Below are 17,223 nucleotides of genomic sequence, written 5' to 3'. Positions count from 1 at the left end.
TTCTCCAGAAGATCTCCCCAACCCAGGAATCGAACCAGGGTCTCCTGCGTTGCAGGTGGATTCTTTAGGAGCTGAGATACCAGGGAAGTCCCTTAACAGCCACAGAGTATTCTGCGCACAGGGAAGGAGGAAGGCCATACGTAACACACGTGTATTTTCCTCCTTTATCCATGGGTGTGAGCCTTGAGGTTACTACCGCAGTGGTCCCTAACCTTCCTGGCACCAGGGACCAGTTCCGTGAAGGACAGTTTTCCCGCAGATCGGCAGTGGGGGGGGGGGCGCGGGGGGGCGGGGGGGAGTGGGGTGGGGATGGCTTTGTGATGATCCAAGCACACTACATGTGTTGTGCTTGAATAAATGTCTTGGAAGCCCAAGAACACTGCAGTGGGCAGCCTATCCCTTCTCCAGCGGATCTCCCCAACCCAGAAATCGAACCAGGGTCTCCTGCTTTGTAGGTGGATTCTTTACCAGCTGAGATACCAGGGAAGTCCCTTAACAGCCACAGAGTATTCCATTTCATAGAAATGCAGTAATTGTTATCCAGCCCTTAGATGGCCATCTAAGCAAAAGTCCCATTTTTCATGCTAAGGCATTATAAATACACTAGAGGTAATAAATGTCAACTCGATAGTGTGTGTCAAACCTAACAAGCACAATTAAGCTTGCCAACCAAGTGATTTCTGATTATCACTTTAGGGTGTTTCCAATCTCCTGTTATCACGAATATGTCAGGATGTATCCTCACCCTTTGGGCCTCTGTCTGTGTACCTGAAGAATAAAATAAATGCTGCTAAGAGGAACTGCCGTCCAAAGAGTCTGTTCTGATTGACACTAACACTCACAAGTCACATCCTTTTGAGCTTGGGTTTGGATTGGGAGAATTCAGAAGTCATCAGAAACCAAACCAAGATATAAGGTCCAGACACAGCTGGACAGTAGCAAATGTTTGAAGCCAGGACACTGGACATTCCTGGGCCATTCAGAAACTTGTGAAGCCAGTTCTGAAAGAGCATCAGAAATATGGTGAGCAACTAACTTGTTCCACAAAACACCTTTTATGGCACCGATTCATTCATGGCAGGAAGGAGGGAAGGCCAGGCTTTCTTGCCTACTACAGCCAATTTAAGCCTAACTTACGTCTTTGAGCAGAGACTTGACAGAGGCTCCACAGGGGGCGGATTCAGTTTCTCCATGACAGTCATGATTCTGTGACTGTCCAGAAGAAACAGTTCTCTAAAGCCTCTTTGAGAACCTGAGCAGCTCAATCTGCCTGATCCTGCCCAGCTCAAGTTGGCCTGTTATCTTCCCTGACTCCTGCAAGAACATTTCAAAGAAAACCCAAAGAACACATAAGCTGAACTGCGGTCCTTTCTTGGGGTATCCCTGAAGCACTGAGGTGTTTGAAAGCTTTGTATAGTTTCTGGGGAAATAGTCTTTTAAGAGATGTAGCACAAACACCAACAGTCCTCAAGAGCTCCTCACTGACATGAGAAATCATCAAGTGAGAGCAGCACATCTGATTAATCTCAGGGACTATGTGACCGCAGTGGGAGCCAGGGTGCTGGCCCCTTGTCCCTGCAGAGGGGACACTCGGGACACAGGCAGTGCTTCCATCCAAACAGGAACAAATCCTGGGCTCAGTGCACACAGTTAACCACAGCTTTTTATTGTGATTCAGGAAGAGCCTGCTGCTGGCAGGCAAGCTCACTGTCCCAGCTTGCCCAGGCCTTCTGCTGCATGCGTGACCGCATTCGTGACTGTGTTGGTCACTGTCTCAGTGACTTCCTTCACCACTTTGTCCCCCGACTCGTGGGCCTTCTTTAAAGCATCAGCAATGGCTGTTGGGAAGGAAGAAGAAGAATGTCCAGGTGAGCAAAGAAAGCAATTCAAGTCACTGGCGTGCTGGTGTCACCTGGAGCGTCCTGTGGGACGTGGCAGTCTCGCTGGGCTGCGCCCTGCGCGTGTTGTGGGACAGAGCAGAGCGCAGCTCCCGGATGAAGGCATTCACACTGGGCTTTATTTCTCCAAACAGCCTGCATTTCTCCAACTATCAGTGAGATAGGGCATCTGCTTGTGGGTGTACTGCCTGCTCAGGCTTCATTTTTCTGTGAACTGTCTGTTTATATCTTTTGGTCCTTTTTATCTTGGGTTATCATTTCTACTACAAATATTTTTGTTCACTTTGTGGTTTTTCTTTTGATTTGGCTTATGGTATTTTCTTTTCACTATGGAAATTTTTTAAGTTTTATACTGTCCAATTTAGGAGAAGGAAATGGCAACCCACTCCAGTATTCTTGCCTGAAGAATCCCATGGACAGAGGAGCCTGGTGGGCCATGGTCCATGGGGTCGCAGAAAGTTGGACACGACTGAAGTGACTGAGCACGCACTGTCCAATTTACCTAATATTTCCTTTATGGCCTTTGGATCTCTGTCATCATTAAAAAGATCCTCCATTCTCTGAGACTATGCCAAAATCTATGTTCTTTTCTACGAATTTAATAATTTCATGTATTTATATTTAAGTCCTAATCCATCTGCAAACTATTTTGTTGTAAGGAGCAAGACACACACAGGCTTTGTACACTGTGATACAGAAACATATAAACAAACATATAAACATTTAAATAAATACGTATTTGTACAAATATATAATTTATGTCTCCAATGTTTCGTCCCAGCACACTGCCACCTGGTCTTTGGTGACACCATCCTATTAACATTCCACAGAGAGAACTATCTAGATGGCTCCTGCTGTAGCAAGTACAGTGTGAGATCTCAGACGAGCGCAGATAATTGTACCCCCACTGAAAGGAAGCAACCTCGGGGTCAGGCTTTGGCCTGATTAGGCAAGGAACAGGTTGCTGCCAGCACCCACCTTCCCTCCTTCCCACCCCGAACTTGGCCTTACCTTTCTCTCCAGCCTCCTTGGCATGATCTATCACCTCCTTCACCACTTCCTCCACAACGTGAACTGCAAAGACGAGACAAGCCCAGAGTGAGAGCACAGTGTAAGCTGCCTGTCCTCACGGCAGGGCCCAGACAGCCCTGGGTATCCCAAAAGGGCCTCAGGGATGCTACTCAAGCCAGGACAGGACAAGCTGCTCATCAAGAACCCCCAGCTGGCTTCCTTCAGAGACTGGAGTGGGACCTGGCTGCTAGCAGCCAAGCTGGTAGGGCACAGGGCTCTCTGTGTCCCTCGCCCAGCAAGGCCTGGAATGCTGACTAGCAGGCCTTCCTGTCAGCTAGGGACCTGGAGCCAAGGCTGGGCCCATTTCCTGGGTCACCACACCTCTCAGGTGAGCTGCTCTTCTGTCTATGGCTGAATGGGGGCCGCAGCAGGAGGCTGAATGTCAAAGCTTCACCCCCACCACCACCACTCCCCGCCCACGGCAACACCAAGTCCCCCAAAGCAATTCCTCCAATAAGACAAAACTCTCTGCCCTCCTAGGGTGGTAACACGCTAGAACTGAAAGATGTTGGGTCAGAAGAACTATTTCAGATTCTAACTCCTAGAATTAACTCCACTGCTTGGGTTCCCTTGTCCTGGGAATAACACAGCGTTCAGAGAGCTGGTCAGGATCAAAGTGGACGGTCAACAGCGGTTGCAAAGCTAAAATGAAACGCAGACATGTTTGCAGCCATTTAGAAAGAGAACAGCAAACTTGGGCACAAGCTGTTTTTCACAAAATGTCAAACGGGTAGGGCTTGGATCAGCTTCCCTGTATCCAAGGGCCGATGTACAAAAAAGAGTTTCTGGGGACTTTGAACAAACTGAAAATGTCCTTTGTGTAAACTCTGGGGGCTGACTTTGAACACAATCAGACTTGGGGATTCTTAAGTAAGAAATCTTTGAAGCTTTAAAGTTATGGTAAAAAATTAAAATCCACCTTCCTTTTCCTGTAGCATCTATAGGATACTTAGAATAAGCTCTTTTAACATGAAAGCCTCCCACATGCTGCCGGCTTCCAGAGGCAAGGAGTCAAGTCACCAGCTGCTCACCCAGCACTTTGGCTCCCCTCCTGTCCCCTCCTCTGAGCTGCTGCCTCCGTCCCACAGCCACAGACCCCAGGAATGTCAAGCCTGGGGGGTGGGGGGCGAAACAGGTCTGACCAGGAGGGTTGCTGGGGCAGCAGATGTCTCATGGCTCCAACTGGTTTAGCTTCTACAGTCCCCTACCTCCATCCCAATGGAGCTGATCATCCTTGGTTCCCCGTGGGGCCAAAGCCTGCCCCCATCCTGCTGGGGTCGGCTTTTCACTGGCCCAGTCAAGTCTGTCCTGAGTCCCCCAGTGGGAAGGAACAGTGCAAGGGGAAAGGGGCCCCAGGGTCCTTACCAGCTTCTTCCGTGGCCTTCTCCGTGCGGTGGGCCAGGCCCTCGGCAGCTAGCTTCCCCAGGCCTCCCAGCATTGTGTGGCAACAGGTAGTAATCGAGCAGGATGCTGGGGCCTGGACCAGTCTGCTTTTATAGATGCCTCTGATGCCCGGCCGGGCGCCGGGACACGAGCGCTCACGCTGGTGGTGAGTCAGCACAGGCTCAGGAGGAAGAAGCTGGGTGGGGCCACCCCACTGCTGTGGCTGGGGAAGTGCTCCTCTGGCAGCATGAGACCCCCACACCCCATAACCTGAGACCCCATGAGGGGCAGGGACGGGAGCATGAGGCCGGACAGAGCTTGGTTCTGGGACATACCCCTCTCCCGAGGTAAGAGGCCTTAGTGTCCTGTGGGGTGAGAGGCATTTGGGGACCTCAGCCCTGCCAGTCCCCTGGACTCATGGCAGTCTGGGCACAGTTGTGTATCCAGACAAGGCAGAGAACTTCCAGCCTGCTGCCTACTATCCGTAGGGTGGCCTAGGCAGGGGTGTAGCATTTTGTAAGCCTGGGGACCTGGGCAGCCCCCAGCCAGGAATACAAGTGGAGTGGAGGCCGCTGCCCTTCCTATTCCCAACAACTCAGCTCAGCAGAGTGGCCTTGCAGCCTCCACTGGACAGTCTGGGGGAGTAGGGAAAATGAGGGCCATGCCTGGCCCAAGGCAGAGAAGGTTGCAACGTTGACCAGAAGTCTAGTCATCCCTGACTTGCAGTTACCTGGTTCTCACTCACGGGAGCACCTGGATGGCCCAGCACTGAGGCAGCCTGCAGGTAAGGGAACCCAGTCCTCCTTGCACTTTGGGGCCTGGCCTCTTGGGGAAGCCCTGTGAAGTCAGAAGTGCCCACCCAAGAGGTCCTAGAGGAATAAATGGAGGACCCTGCCACCATTTGGGGATGTACTTCTGGCTCTAGCAAGAGTTGCCAGAAAGAAGCTCTACCAGTCCCTGAAACATCACATGCTTAGGGAGCCAGACTGCCTTCCAAGTTACTCAGGATGGAGAGAGATGCCTCAGGCCACGTATCACATGCTGCTTCCCTTAGTCACTAGCCCAGCTGAGCCTCAGTTTCTTCATCTATAAAATGGGGGCATCCATGCCTTCCTGGCCTTGTCACTGATAGTTGGTGGGGCCAGGCATGCAAACTCTTGGTAAACTTCCATTCCCACCCTCTTATCAGTGATGTGCTAGGGATGCTTGGCAGTGAGCCCTGACCAACCAATGGGTGGAACAAAGAGTGGCAGGGGTATGTATAAGGCTGCCTTGGAGTGAGAGGGCTAGGAGTCCTGGAGGGAAGGCCCTTCAAGGACTTGCTTATCAAGTCCGGGCCTGGGGCAGGAGTTTGAGGCTGCTCCCCCCATACAGGCTCCCTTACCCCTCAGAGGAGTCCAGGAGGGAGTGGCAGGGTCTAATTAGTGTTTACCTGACACAGGCTTAAGGAGTCGAGGCCCTCCCACATTCCTGAGTGGTGCTGGGAGGCCCTGGGCAGTGGCCAGCCGCCCTAGGGCGGGCAGTGGAGAGTATAGCCAGCAGGAACTCTGGGTCACAAGGCCATAGCCCCACACATGCCATAAGCAGGAGCTGATCAGGTCTTAAAAAACTTGGAGAGTCCCTTTAAGAAAAAGAATATTGCTATCCATGTGAATATACACACACACACACACACACACGTTTGACCCTGTAGACTCAGAAGTGGCCATGAAAGTGAGGGGCCCTGGAGTTTAAGCAGGTCCAGATGACTCTGGCCTCCCTGTTACATCCAAATCCCAGAGAGCTCTGCTCATGGTTTTGGACAACGCTGCCAAGGGTGGGGGCCCTTCTGGCACATAGCTGGTGGGAACTGGCCCGAGAGCCCCGCAGGATGCTCCCTGGGCCCATCAAAGCCCCCTGCCTGTTCCCCCTGAGGTTGTGTGTGTCCTCCACCCCGACATGGGTCCTTTCTGCTGCACCCCTTGACAGGATGGCAGTGTCAGCCACCAGCTCTGGGATGGCTTCCAGACCCCATGACCCCACCCCGCCAGTGCCCACCCTCGGGGACTCGTCACTGTGGCCCTCTCCTTGGGAGCTCACCAGCTTGACAGGCCCATTAGGGCTCGGCCACTCAGCAGGACTCTGGCCCCAGTCCCAGCTAGGAGCCCTCGGCTACACTTTTCCTCCTCCCTGTCAGACTGCTGTTCCCTTCACTACATCCCCCGGCCCATGGGACCCTCTCCTCCTTAATGCACGGCCCTGGTGTGAGCACCCAGACTCCAGTGACAACATATCACGGCCCCAGATCTCCTGACAAGGCTGGGTTCAGGTACAGATCCCAAATGCAACAGGGAGAGAGAAGGCCTGGAGAGCTCAAGCTGCCCAAGACTGGATCTGGGCCCCAGCCCTTGGTGCTCTGGCCCACTTCTAGTCCCACCAGCCTTCCCACTGTAGCTCTGACCAGCTCCCTGGCCTCTCAGCTCAGCTCAGCTCAGCCCATCCGGGCTCCCTGACGGTGGACTCCTTTCCAGCCCAAAGAACCTAGGACAGTCTCACACCCTCCTAAGAAGGATTCTGGTCTAAGGGGTTGGGCTTGGGCTACTCCTACCTGGATGAGGTTGGAACCACCCCATCTGGGAAGAAGCCTGTCATGATGGGTCCCCACAGAGCAGCCCTTGAACACGGGCAGCCGAGTCAGCTTGTCCTGAGTCAGAAGGTCAAGTCCTACACTTGGGGCTGTGAGAACTGAGCTTTGACAAGCATCAACTAATTATTCAAATGGAATCTGCTCAACAACCCAGTCTGGCAAAGGACCAGATGACTCCATCATCAAGTCAAGGAGGGCCAATTTTTCACAAGCAATTTGCCAACTGAGCAATGAACAATTCTGGGGGGAAAAAAAGTTAAAGTATGCTTAAATACTTAGGGCTGTCTCACATCTGAAGCATGATAAATTTTTTTTCTCCTGTGACTGCAATTGTCATGAACAGCAAGAGTTTTATAACTGTCAGCCTGCCTATGCTTTCTCCTACTTCTACTGCATGGATTTGAGCTCCCAATACATACAGAGCCCACATATCTTATACATACAGACCCCTTCCAGTCACAGGGGAGCCAAGAAGAGATTCCTGGAGACCTGGTTTGTCAGTCACCTAGCAACCCAGCTCTCATACACCCATGGGCAGAGGGCACATCAGAGGGGTAGCTGAGGAAATGGAGAGTTCACAAAGGTGTGGGCAGAGTTAAGGGAGTCAACGAATGATGGCGAGGCTGCTAGGATTTGGAGCAACGGGGGACCCTCGGCCTGGAGGGGCTGTAGACCCTGATGCGAGCTCCAGTTGTCAGAGAGGGTCAGCAGACAGGAGCTGCCACTGTCAGTGGAGGAACAAGGCCACTGCCCAGCCATGCCCGGCAAGAAGGGAGCAGGAGGAATAAACTCCTCTCTTCTCCATCTCCTACGGATATCCCCTACAGCCAAACCCAACAAGTCTCTAAGGTAAGGGAGCCTGGGAAATGCGGTTCAAGAGGCAAGTTCCCAGGGCGAGGGCAGGAGTAAACGGCACAGAGCATGTGGATTCTCTATAAACAGAGAACAGCAGCTTAGCCTGCCAGACTTCCAGGTCTGGAAGCAGCATGACAGCAGCTTACATCCTAAAGAGCCCCATTTCCCCTTCCTGAAACTCCATGGGGCAACGAGGAACAACACAGCGACAAAGACGCAGCACAGCCTTAAATAAATAAAAAGGAGAAATTCCAGTGAAATAGAAATCAGACTTACAGGAATTATTCAGGCTCCTGTGGCAGAAGGCACTGCAGCCATATCTAGAAGACACTCCAGGAAGAAAGCGTGAGCTGAAAATTTCAAACCCAGTTGAGAATAAAGTATAAAGGCTACAGACTAACATTTCCACACATTTAAGAACACAGAATATGGTTCACATGAGCTCTTCTTTCTTAATTTTTAACTTTTTAACCTTTTTAAAAATAGAAAATGCCACACACAAAAAACAGAACACCATGAACCCTCATGGACACAGTGCTGTAACCCAAGGGGCCAGACGTCTTCTCAGTTCATCTGAAAATATTTCATTCTTGAGGAAACTTCTAGAGGACTAACTCCAACCAACCAAGAGATAATAGAAAACATTTCAACAGACAATGGCAGATTGCTTCTAGTATCTTCAGTTACAGATCTAAGACAAAACAAAGGTGTGACGGAATGGAATGTAAATGCTATGTATTTTCACAAAGTAGAAAAGAGACAACTAACAACAACCAAAAAAAAAGGAGAAAGGGAGAGAAGGTGGAAAGCAGAAAACTCTGCCCTTCTCATCTGTAATTTGATGGGAATCTGAGCTAAAGTCCAAAATGTGATGTTAGTGACTTTGTGCTTGGCTAGTTCAGGGAACTGGGATTTGGAGAATCGGGAACCCCCCAGGAACTGCTACTGCAAGAATCATCTTTGGAGATCTGACCAAGACCCAGCAGGTGCAGTGGCCACAGCCTGCTTCTCCTCAGCCTGTCTGGGATTCACTAACTTCATGAACCTCACGGAGACAGGCCTGGGCTCCTACAGGCTCCCAGGGCTCCCTAGCACCACGTCCACCTTGTCCCAGACATAGAGCCAAAGACAAGTCCAACCTGGCCGCACCCCCAGGGCTCAGTGTTGGGGGAATCGGGGAATGCAGGGAGCATCCCATGCACAGGGGCAGAGAGACGTGCAGGGGCTGCACTGTAGAGAAGGCACTCGAGGGAGCCTAGCATGGCAATTCTGCTATCTGGTAGGAGAACCACCGGACCATCATCCCTGCTTTCATTCGGCGGATGCTGCCAGAGCCCCACGCTAGGCACTGGGCACGCACTAATCAGCACAGGGGACTTGGCTGGGCCTGTGTACAACCATCACAGCAAAACACACAGGAGAGCCCCTCACCACCGGCAGTGGCCGGACCCATTCTGTGTTTGTTGAGGGCCAATCTGGGAAGCTGAGATCTGATGGACGAAAGAGCAGCAGCCACCTAGACAAGGGTGATTTATAAGGAAGGATGGACAGCATTCCAGGTAGAAAAAAACACAGCACACACACAGACTGAGGTGAGTTGAAGCGTGAGGCCAAGGGAAATGAACAAAGGTCAACATGGCTGCAACTGAGAGGGAGGGGGCATTGAGCAAGGAGGCTGAGGAGGTGAGTGAGGCCGGCAAATGAAGGATCTTACTATCATTGAGGCAACATCAGGATTTCAGCTTTCCTTTGTAATAGAAACATACTTCACAGCAGCTTCCTGGCTTCCCTGGTGGCTCACACGGTAAAAGCGTCTGCCTGCAATCCTGGAGACCAAGGTTCGATTCCTGGGTCGGGAAGTTCCCCTGGAGAAGGAAATGGCAATCCACTCCAGCACTCTTGCCTGGAAAATCCCATGGATGGAGGAGCCTGATAGGCTACAGTCCATAGGGTCGAAAAGAGTCGGACAGGACTTCACTTTCACTTTCACAGCAGCTTAAACGATAAGAAAACTGATCCTTTTGCCTAGTGTGCACTGGTTAAGTTAGGGACTCAATAAAATAACTTGGGATATAGGTTCTTTTCATACTTCTGCTCTGCCCTAATCAGCCAGTTGGCTTTTCCTCTGGCTCCTTCCTCCTGAGGTTAGAAGTGGCTGCTTAGAACTAAGCATCATTTCCGGTCACAAAAATGTCCAGTGGAAGAGGAAGAAATGCTTTGTCTTTTTTTTTTGAGGATGAAAAACCCTTTCCTAGAAGTCTCCTGGTCCTCAGACCCGACTCCTCCTCTCTTGGTCTGAGATGGCTCACACACTCATTCCTAAAGCCAACACTCAGAAGGAAAACAGGATTAAGAAAGACTGTTGGGCCAACTGGGATTTCTCCTGAGTCAGTCAGGGGAAGGTTGCCTACCAAAAAGGATCTGAGGGCTCTGACAGTTCAGCCCCACCGGCCTCGGGTGTGGCCCCACGTGATCTCTCCCAACCCTGGCATCCTCTCCTGGGGGCAGGGGCTCCTGGAGATGCTGGATGCACCTCCACATTACTCCAGGTATCTCTTCCAGGACCTTCCCTTTAGGTCTTTGCCCGTTTTGTAGACCAGGTGAAGCCTTCTTTGGGGAAGTCAGAAACAGGAACAAACCATGAAACTGAGCTTGGCCCTGGGGTGAGGGTGACAGATACCAAGGATTAGGGAGAGAACCTATTGCTTCCTTGGGAGGGATCTCGGATTGGAGAAAGGAAAGGTCCCCGGGGCAGATGGCTACACACATAAAGACCTGGGCTGGGGGGTGCGAAGGGGAGGGCTGCGGGGGTGGACACGACACTGCCCCCTGCTGGCAGGTCGCGGAAAGCCTCTAGGAAAGTATGAAGCAAAGACGAAGCTTTTTTTCTATCAGTCTCCCCTGAACTGGAAGTGCCTTGTAGCCAACACCTTGTAGCCAGAGTTGAAACGGCATGGCTATGTATGTACTCGTCCAGAAGAGAACAAGATGATACGGACGGAGGGAACAGTGTGTACAAAGGCGGGGAGGTGGGGAAAGGGAATGGGGCGTTACCAGCCAAGGTGTGCCAAGGGTTCGGATGAAGAGGGCCGCCAGCGCCCGGCGCCAGGGCTGGGCTTATCCTGCGGCAACGATGAGTCACCCACCAGCAGGATTTACCCAGAGCTGGTATCGCGTGCATGAACACGTAGACACGTGCAGGGGAGGTTGGAGGGAATAAAGTTTGCGCCAACTCTAGACCGTCTTGGGGACCTGCCCGACAAAAACGCCAGTCTCCACCCTAGGTCAGAAGATACCGGTGCATCCGGAACGGAAGGGGTGTCAACGGGAGTGGTCTAGCGCGCGCACGCACTCTGCCGGGTGCCTGCGCTTCAGGCTCACGTGCAACACGCTCACGTGCACCGCCCTGTGCGCCGCAGGGCCCTCCCAGGGGGCGTGCCGTGGGCGGAGCTCTTGGCGGCCGCGCCAACCAACTCAATCGGGCGGGGCCTAGGTCTTCGGGGCGTGTCCTCGCCCTCCTGCTGCCGCCCGGTGACTCACCGCTGGGTGCGGCAGTCGCACAAACACCGGACGGGCTGGTTAGAGTGGCTAGGGCCAGAACCACTCCCCTGCGTCCCCTGTCTTCCCCGAGAGTTCCTGCCGCTTGAAGTCCTCGCCGGCGCCCAGCTCTGGATTGCCTCGATGCTCCCAGCCTCCTGGCTCAGCTCACTGGGAGAAGTTCCCGAGGCCGTGGCCGTTGGAACCTGTAGTCCCCCGCCCAGAGCTGAGCTCCTCGAGGATCTGGAGATCGAGTATGCCCTTTCTAGGAAAGCCGGGTTCCTGGAGCTGGGAGAGCGGTTTTGGAATCGGGGGCGGGGAGAGGCACGCACCTAAATGGGGTTTGAACTTAAAATAAGGGAGAGTGGGGATGTGCGGTTGAGAAAAGGAAAATGAGTTCTTGGACGACCGGTCTGTTTCCTCCGAATTTGGAATGCCAGGACTGTCTCTGGACTAGGGGCTGAGTTTCTGGGCTGAGGCTCTACTCTAAGCGAGGGAGAGCTGGGCCCGTGTAGGAGTCATGAAGTGGGCACAGGGTAGGAATATAGGTTTTAATGAGGTGGCCCACCAAGAGCCTGCCAGAGCTCCGGGCCTCGAAGGGAGTCACGCATGTCTCCCTTCTGTCATTTCAGGAGGCCAAGTTTTTTCCCAAAACCCGAGAAAGTCTCAGAGGCCTGGTTAGCAGTCTGGTCGATGGTTTCCTGGGTAGTCTTGGCAACCTGGTCCATGGCTGGGGAAGGAAGGAAAGAGCAGTTGAGGGCGGGACCCTGGGGAACCACAGCCATGCAGGGTTAGCCTCCCCTGGGGCTCCCTCCCCAGGAAGCAATGAGGACAGAGGGTCTGCAGAGGAGACAGTGCTGGGTGGAGTATGGAGGTGTGCTGGGCTATCCACCCTCTTGCCCACCAGCCCCACCAGACCTTTCTGCCCTGCTTCTGTGGCCTGATCCACCACTTGCTGAACCGCTGTTCCGGCCGATGTCACTGGAACAGAGAGATGTGGGCTTTAGCTCTTCAGATACCACTAACCACAGGGGCTCCACCTGCCAACCCCATCTGTTCTCTAGAGTAGACTGTCCTACATGCCCAAGGATGGATGCCATTAAGGTAAAGTCCTTTGACCAAGGCTACTCAGTCAGTGAGGGGCATGAGCCCTTTCCATGACTCCAGGGTATTATTCTTGTTTATTTATAACTCTGGGCTCCTCTCCTCTGGCTTGCTTCCCTTGCGATCTTCAGGACTGCTGAGAAAATATCCAACAGAGGAAGGAAGGCAGGGCAGGGCCAGGCTGGAACTGGCATCTGGGCTGTGGCTGCTGCTGGGCATGGCCCAGGAAGAGCCCTGCCCCCTTTAACAACTTCTCCCCTAGAAGCTTGGCCCAAATGCCTGAATTCCCACCACTGGGACTTCTACTTTGTAAGGCATTCTCACTACCTCCTCTCTCTGTGCCCTTCCCCAGAGGGCACACAAGCAATGACTGCCAGTTGCCTCTGTGGGCAGGCAGCTTAAGGCATTAGGAAATGAAGTGCAGGAAATAGGTGAAACTTCCAAGGTCAGGCCATCTCCTCTATACCAGAGTTTATACCTGTGGAGAACAGGGTTTCCAGGAGCTCAGATGTGTCCCCCCTGCTGGGTAGGCAGACAGGTGCTCTGGCCTTCAGCGATCTGCTCATCTACTGCTAAACAGTGAAAGGCCTACCTTACCCAGACCCTAGGGGCCAGGTGCACAGGGGCCAGGCAGGCCCTGGATATGCTGCTCACAGACGTCCCTGGGCTCCTTGTCTGACATAGCACAGTCAGGACCACAGGGAAGGAGCCTTTGCACTCAGCCTACAGATGGGAAAAGTAAGGGCCAGAAGGAAGGGTGCTGTAAGCAGAGGCTTCCTGCTACCCTTTTAGCCTAGCGGAGCAACTGTTTGCTTTCCTAGGGCACTGATGAAGGATGGGGTGGGTTTAGGTGTTGTCTGCTGACTGGGATATGCATAGGACTGATTGGGAGCTGGAGTCCCAGGGGAGGCTGAGCCGGAACTGGAACAGGTGCTGCTGGCGCACCCAGAGTCTCCTCACATCCCCTACTCCCCGTCCATCTTCACCCCCAAGGTGTGTAAGCTCAGGCCTGAGGAGGAAAGAGCTGGAGCTGGAGACTAACACTAGTGACCTGCCTTGGCCACGTGAGGGTGGGAAGGCCCTCTGGGTGAGGACTTAAGAGGAAATTAGTATTGGGGGGAAGGGAGGAGTGCTCAAAACAAAGCCCAGTGGGAGTCTGGAGCTGCTTCCCTCCGCCCATCCTGGTTCTATGGGCCTCTGGGACCCTGGCGGGCAGAGATCGCCTGGTGGCAGAGTCCGCATTCCCCGCGGGCCTTCACTCTCCCAAGGGCCCGAGCGGGGCCACTCCCCGCCTTCGCAGCCTCCTCGGATTGGCTCTGGCAGTGCCCAGTGCGTCACCCCGCCCAGGCACCGCTGTTCTCCCGCTTGCCTCAAGGCATCATTCCTGGGCTGGTCGGGGTGGGCGTCCTGCCAGGTCCCTGCAACTCCGGAGAGAGCCCTTCCCAGCCGGAGCCACCCCCACCCGCTCGACTTTCCGGCTGCACAGTCCCCTGGCTTGCGCCCCCCAACCCCCGCGTCCATCGGGTGTGCCCGCGTCGAGCTCTGTTCTCACCCGCTTCCTGGGCCGCCCCCTCCACTTGCTTCTTCAGGTCCTGCAAGCCCTTGCTGGCCATGGCTGCGGGGGGTCTGCGAGTGGTTAAGGGTAGCCGCAGAGACGTTGGATCCTGCTCAAAGCGGCTGCGACCCGAGCGCCAGCTCTGGTTTTTAAGGCGCCCCAGGGCCGGCCCCTCCCCACACGAAGGGGGGTTGGAGGGGGCGCGGGGCGGTTCCCAGCACTCAGGGGAGTGACCGGGCCCTGCTCCAGTACCCGCCAGCCCGAAAGCACATCCTGGCCTCAGGCGGGCCGTGATGGGAAAGCGGAGAGTGGTGCCAACTAGCGTCTGAAGAGGGGCTCGGGGCTGCAGAGGGGCTGGATCGGGGATCGGGACAGTGGCTGGGGGCACAAGGGGGCGCACCAATCTTCCTCCACCGGGTGGACGCGAGGATTCCCCAGCCTGGGAGGGGTGAGGGAGGTGGGGATCATCACCAGGTGGAGTTGTAATTAAGAGCAGCTGCTTTTTATTAAGTATTTACTTTGTGCCTGGCGCTGTGCAAACGCTTCCAGCCTCTTGTGTAACCTTTACAACAAGCTCTTGGAATGGGAGTTAGTAGTTTTTAGGAAGAAGATGAGGCACAGAGGGTGATTTAGGTCTCACCAAAATTCACATGGCAGGGACTCAAGTCTGAGTCAGTGGGCTGTAAACCCTAGGGCCCTGACCAATGCCAAACCAGCAGGCCCCACGCACTCAGCCTGGACACTGCAGACTGGCAGATGCCATCTGCCCAACTGCTGCTGGGACAGGGGTAGGATGGGGGGGCGTGCAGTGGAGAGACTGTGGAGTAAGTCCCACCCTCCTTCCGTAGAGGCCAGTCACTGGCGACTCAAGTGACCCTTGAGTGACCGTCAAGTGACTCCTCGTGTGGCCCTGACTGGGGACCACACAGATCCAAGTGGAGGGGGAATAACAGAAAGGGCCGTCCACCTGTGTCCAGCCAAGGCAAGGAAATCGTTGTCGGTCACCAAAGCCCAAGGACTTGGGTGGAAAGTACCCCAGACCACACTGCGAGTAAGGGAGCGGCCCAGCTACAGGTTGCTCAAGTCAGTTTTCCCGGGACTGAGCCTGGGGCTCAAGGATGGCCAGAGGGCCTCGGAGGAGGGAGGGTCATTTAGTGACTTGGGTGTCAGTAGGGCAGCCAGGGATCCCAGGGACAACAAAACAACTCTTGAGGCACAACCTCCTGATGCTCAAGGCTGCAGGTCAGGCCAGCCCAGCGCTCTTCCACTCGAGTTGGCCACTGGAGCCTGGAGGCCACCCCCTCAGCCTGTGACTGGACCCTCTTTAAGGCCGCTCTCTGATTAACCCTTTCTGGGCCTGTCTCTGCATGTCTGTAGGAGTCCCCCCTATTTTGGAGCTCTGGGCAGTCTTCGCTTACTCAGGGCCACTCAACTGGGCCACATCCTGCCTAATAGATAGGGAGGAGTGACTAAGTCATGGAGGGTCGGCCTCTGGTGTGGGGTATCTGGAGAACACGCGCACACACATGAAAAATTGATTAACGGAGGGTTTCTGGGCCAGAGGAAGGGGCAGGCCCTGAGATCTGCTTAGGGGGAAGGAGATCTGGTGGGGGGAACGGAAACCAAACACAGACTAACAAAGCAACTGCCCTGCCCTGCTCGCATCCCTCCCTGCCGGGAGCCTGGTCCAGCCCTGAGCTCTAAGGGCTAAGGCGAGCCCACCTGACTCTTCCTTCAGTATTCCGGAGAGCCCCATCCAGCCCCTGCCCCAGGCCTGCCAGCCCTCCTGAAAAACCGCTGCTACCACTAATCCCTTTAGCCAGGAAGACCTTTTACACTGCTCCAAGTTAGCTCATTGCTGAACTGCTGATGCTGTTTGGCACCAGGCCCTGTGGGCAAAGAATGAGATAGGCAACAGCCTCTGTGGGAGGGACTCCCAGGCCCAAGCAGATGATGAGAGGCAGCTGAATGGTTCTAAAGCAGCAGGCACTGAAGTCAGACCCCTTGAGTTCAGATACCCGCTAGAACAATTTCCTTCATCTCTCTGAGCCTCAAGCCTCAATCCTTCATGGTGGGGAGCACAATAACAGAATCTCCCCCAGGGTGTTATGGTGAGGATTAAATGGGCTGATGGATGCCTGACACAGCTGAGGGTCCATGGTTGGGGATGGTGGGAATGGCGGGCCCCTTAATCTTGCTAATTCTTACTCATCCTTCCAGTTTCATCAAAAATGTCACAACCAGGGAAGGCTTCCCTATCACAGATTGGATGAGGCATCCCAGTCTGGGCCTCGCAGCATTCTGTATTTCCCTACATGACACGTACAGTACTTCAGTGTTATTGCTTTTCAAATTCTCTTTCCTCTGCAGGGAAGCAAGATCTGCCGCTCTAAAATGTCTCTTTGAAATGCAGGCTATTTCAAGCTGAAAACAAGGCCCAAAAGACTCAGGAAGAAACTTTGACCTTTCCCCTTGGTTGCCTAGAGAATTAGGTTAGAGGGTCTATTACAGTAATAGAACTACACCATGGGTAACTAGTACATTAACTAGGTATACAGACAGGCAGAAACTGAGAAAAGTCTATTTGTTAACATTCCTCTCTGTGTCCCATTTTCTGTACATGGCCTGGCAAGCATTTGTTTACCGAACACTTGCTTTCCATCTTCATGTCAACTGCCTTCCTCCCCAAACAACTAGCCCCAACACCCTCTTTTGTCTTTAGCTAAAGATGATATTTCAGGTGACTGTTTCAGCCACTTTGATGAGTTACTCAGCTTCCCTGGGTCTCTCGTGTATACATGCTATTGAACTTTGATTTTCTCCTGTCAATCTGTCTCACATCAGTTTAATTCTCTGACCAGCCAGAAGAACCTAGAAAGGTAAAGGAAAATTTATTCCTCCCCAACACCTCCAAGATTCTGAGCAATGGAAGAAACCATATCTAGTTTGCTTAGTTTGGTTCCTTGGAGTCAAACACCTTGCCTGATACATAGAAGATGATTGAAAAATCTGTTGTAGCAATATCAGAGGAGGTCATCAAGACGATGTAACTACCGGTTGCCTCGTGAGCGGGACCTGAGCAATCAGAGGCTCCCCACCCTCTCTCCTGTCCTTGGAATAGAACACAGCCTTGAGAGAGTAAGATGTTGTTGAAACCCTCTTGAATCGAATATATGACTGCATTCATGTGTGCT

The 17,223-nt window shown here is 53.4% G+C and overlaps 2 protein-coding genes across 3 annotated transcripts; both read right to left on the bottom strand.

Moving 5' to 3' along the window:
• Window positions 1-1,645: 1,645 nt before the first annotated feature.
• On the bottom strand, window positions 1,646-11,817 carry FAM25A (family with sequence similarity 25 member A). Of its 2 annotated transcripts, XM_061405567.1 has the most exons (6): window positions 10,888-11,817; window positions 8,110-9,698; window positions 5,785-5,973; window positions 4,335-4,512; window positions 2,910-2,972; window positions 1,646-1,838 (listed from the first exon to the last, which is right to left on the bottom strand). In XM_061405567.1, exons 3-6 carry the CDS (start codon window positions 5,818-5,820, stop codon window positions 1,705-1,707), a joined length of 411 nt encoding a protein of 136 aa, XP_061261551.1. In that variant the 5' UTR covers window positions 5,821-5,973; window positions 8,110-9,698; window positions 10,888-11,817; the 3' UTR covers window positions 1,646-1,704. The 2 variants fall into 2 exon arrangements, with proteins under 2 accessions (XP_061261551.1, XP_061261550.1); XM_061405566.1 differs by lacking the exons at window positions 4,335-4,512; window positions 5,785-5,973 and having other exon boundaries at window positions 8,110-8,183; window positions 9,600-11,817.
• A 90-nt stretch (window positions 11,818-11,907) lies between these two features.
• ADIRF (adipogenesis regulatory factor) lies at window positions 11,908-14,191 on the bottom strand. The gene is made up of 3 exons (XM_061405568.1): window positions 14,027-14,191; window positions 12,289-12,351; window positions 11,908-12,100 (listed from the first exon to the last, which is right to left on the bottom strand). Exons 1-3 carry the CDS (start codon window positions 14,085-14,087, stop codon window positions 11,994-11,996), a joined length of 231 nt encoding a protein of 76 aa, XP_061261552.1. The 5' UTR covers window positions 14,088-14,191; the 3' UTR covers window positions 11,908-11,993.
• Window positions 14,192-17,223: the final 3,032 nt, after the last annotated feature.

The sequence above is a fragment of the Bos javanicus genome, chromosome 28 (assembly GCF_032452875.1).
Source record: "Bos javanicus breed banteng chromosome 28, ARS-OSU_banteng_1.0, whole genome shotgun sequence".
Classification (NCBI taxonomy): domain Eukaryota; kingdom Metazoa; phylum Chordata; class Mammalia; order Artiodactyla; family Bovidae; genus Bos; species Bos javanicus.
This window is presented reverse-complemented; position numbering and strand designations above follow the sequence as displayed.

Bases quoted from the DNA above. Each gene is read 5' to 3' on its own strand.
- ADIRF (XM_061405568.1), bottom strand. From the start codon at position 14,087: ATGGCCAGCAAGGGCTTGCAGGACCTGAAGAAGCAAGTGGAGGGGGCG. The intron at 12,352-14,026 runs GTGAGAACAGAG...TCTCTGTTCCAG, and splicing joins GGGGGCGGCCCAGGAAGCGG to TGACATCGGCCGGAACAGCG. The intron at 12,101-12,288 runs GTCTGGTGGGGC...TTCCTTCCCCAG, and splicing joins CACAGAAGCAGGGCAGAAAG to CCATGGACCAGGTTGCCAAG.
- FAM25A (XM_061405566.1), bottom strand. From the start codon at position 9,781: ATGGACTGTAGCCTATCAGGCTCCTCCATCCATGGGATTTTCCAGGCA. The intron at 8,184-9,599 runs GTATGTTTCTAT...TGAAATTTTCAG, and splicing joins AGCCAGGAAGCTGCTGTGAA to CTCACGCTTTCTTCCTGGAG. The intron at 1,839-2,909 runs GTAAGGCCAAGT...CCTTCCCAACAG, and splicing joins CAAGGAGGCTGGAGAGAAAG to CCATTGCTGATGCTTTAAAG.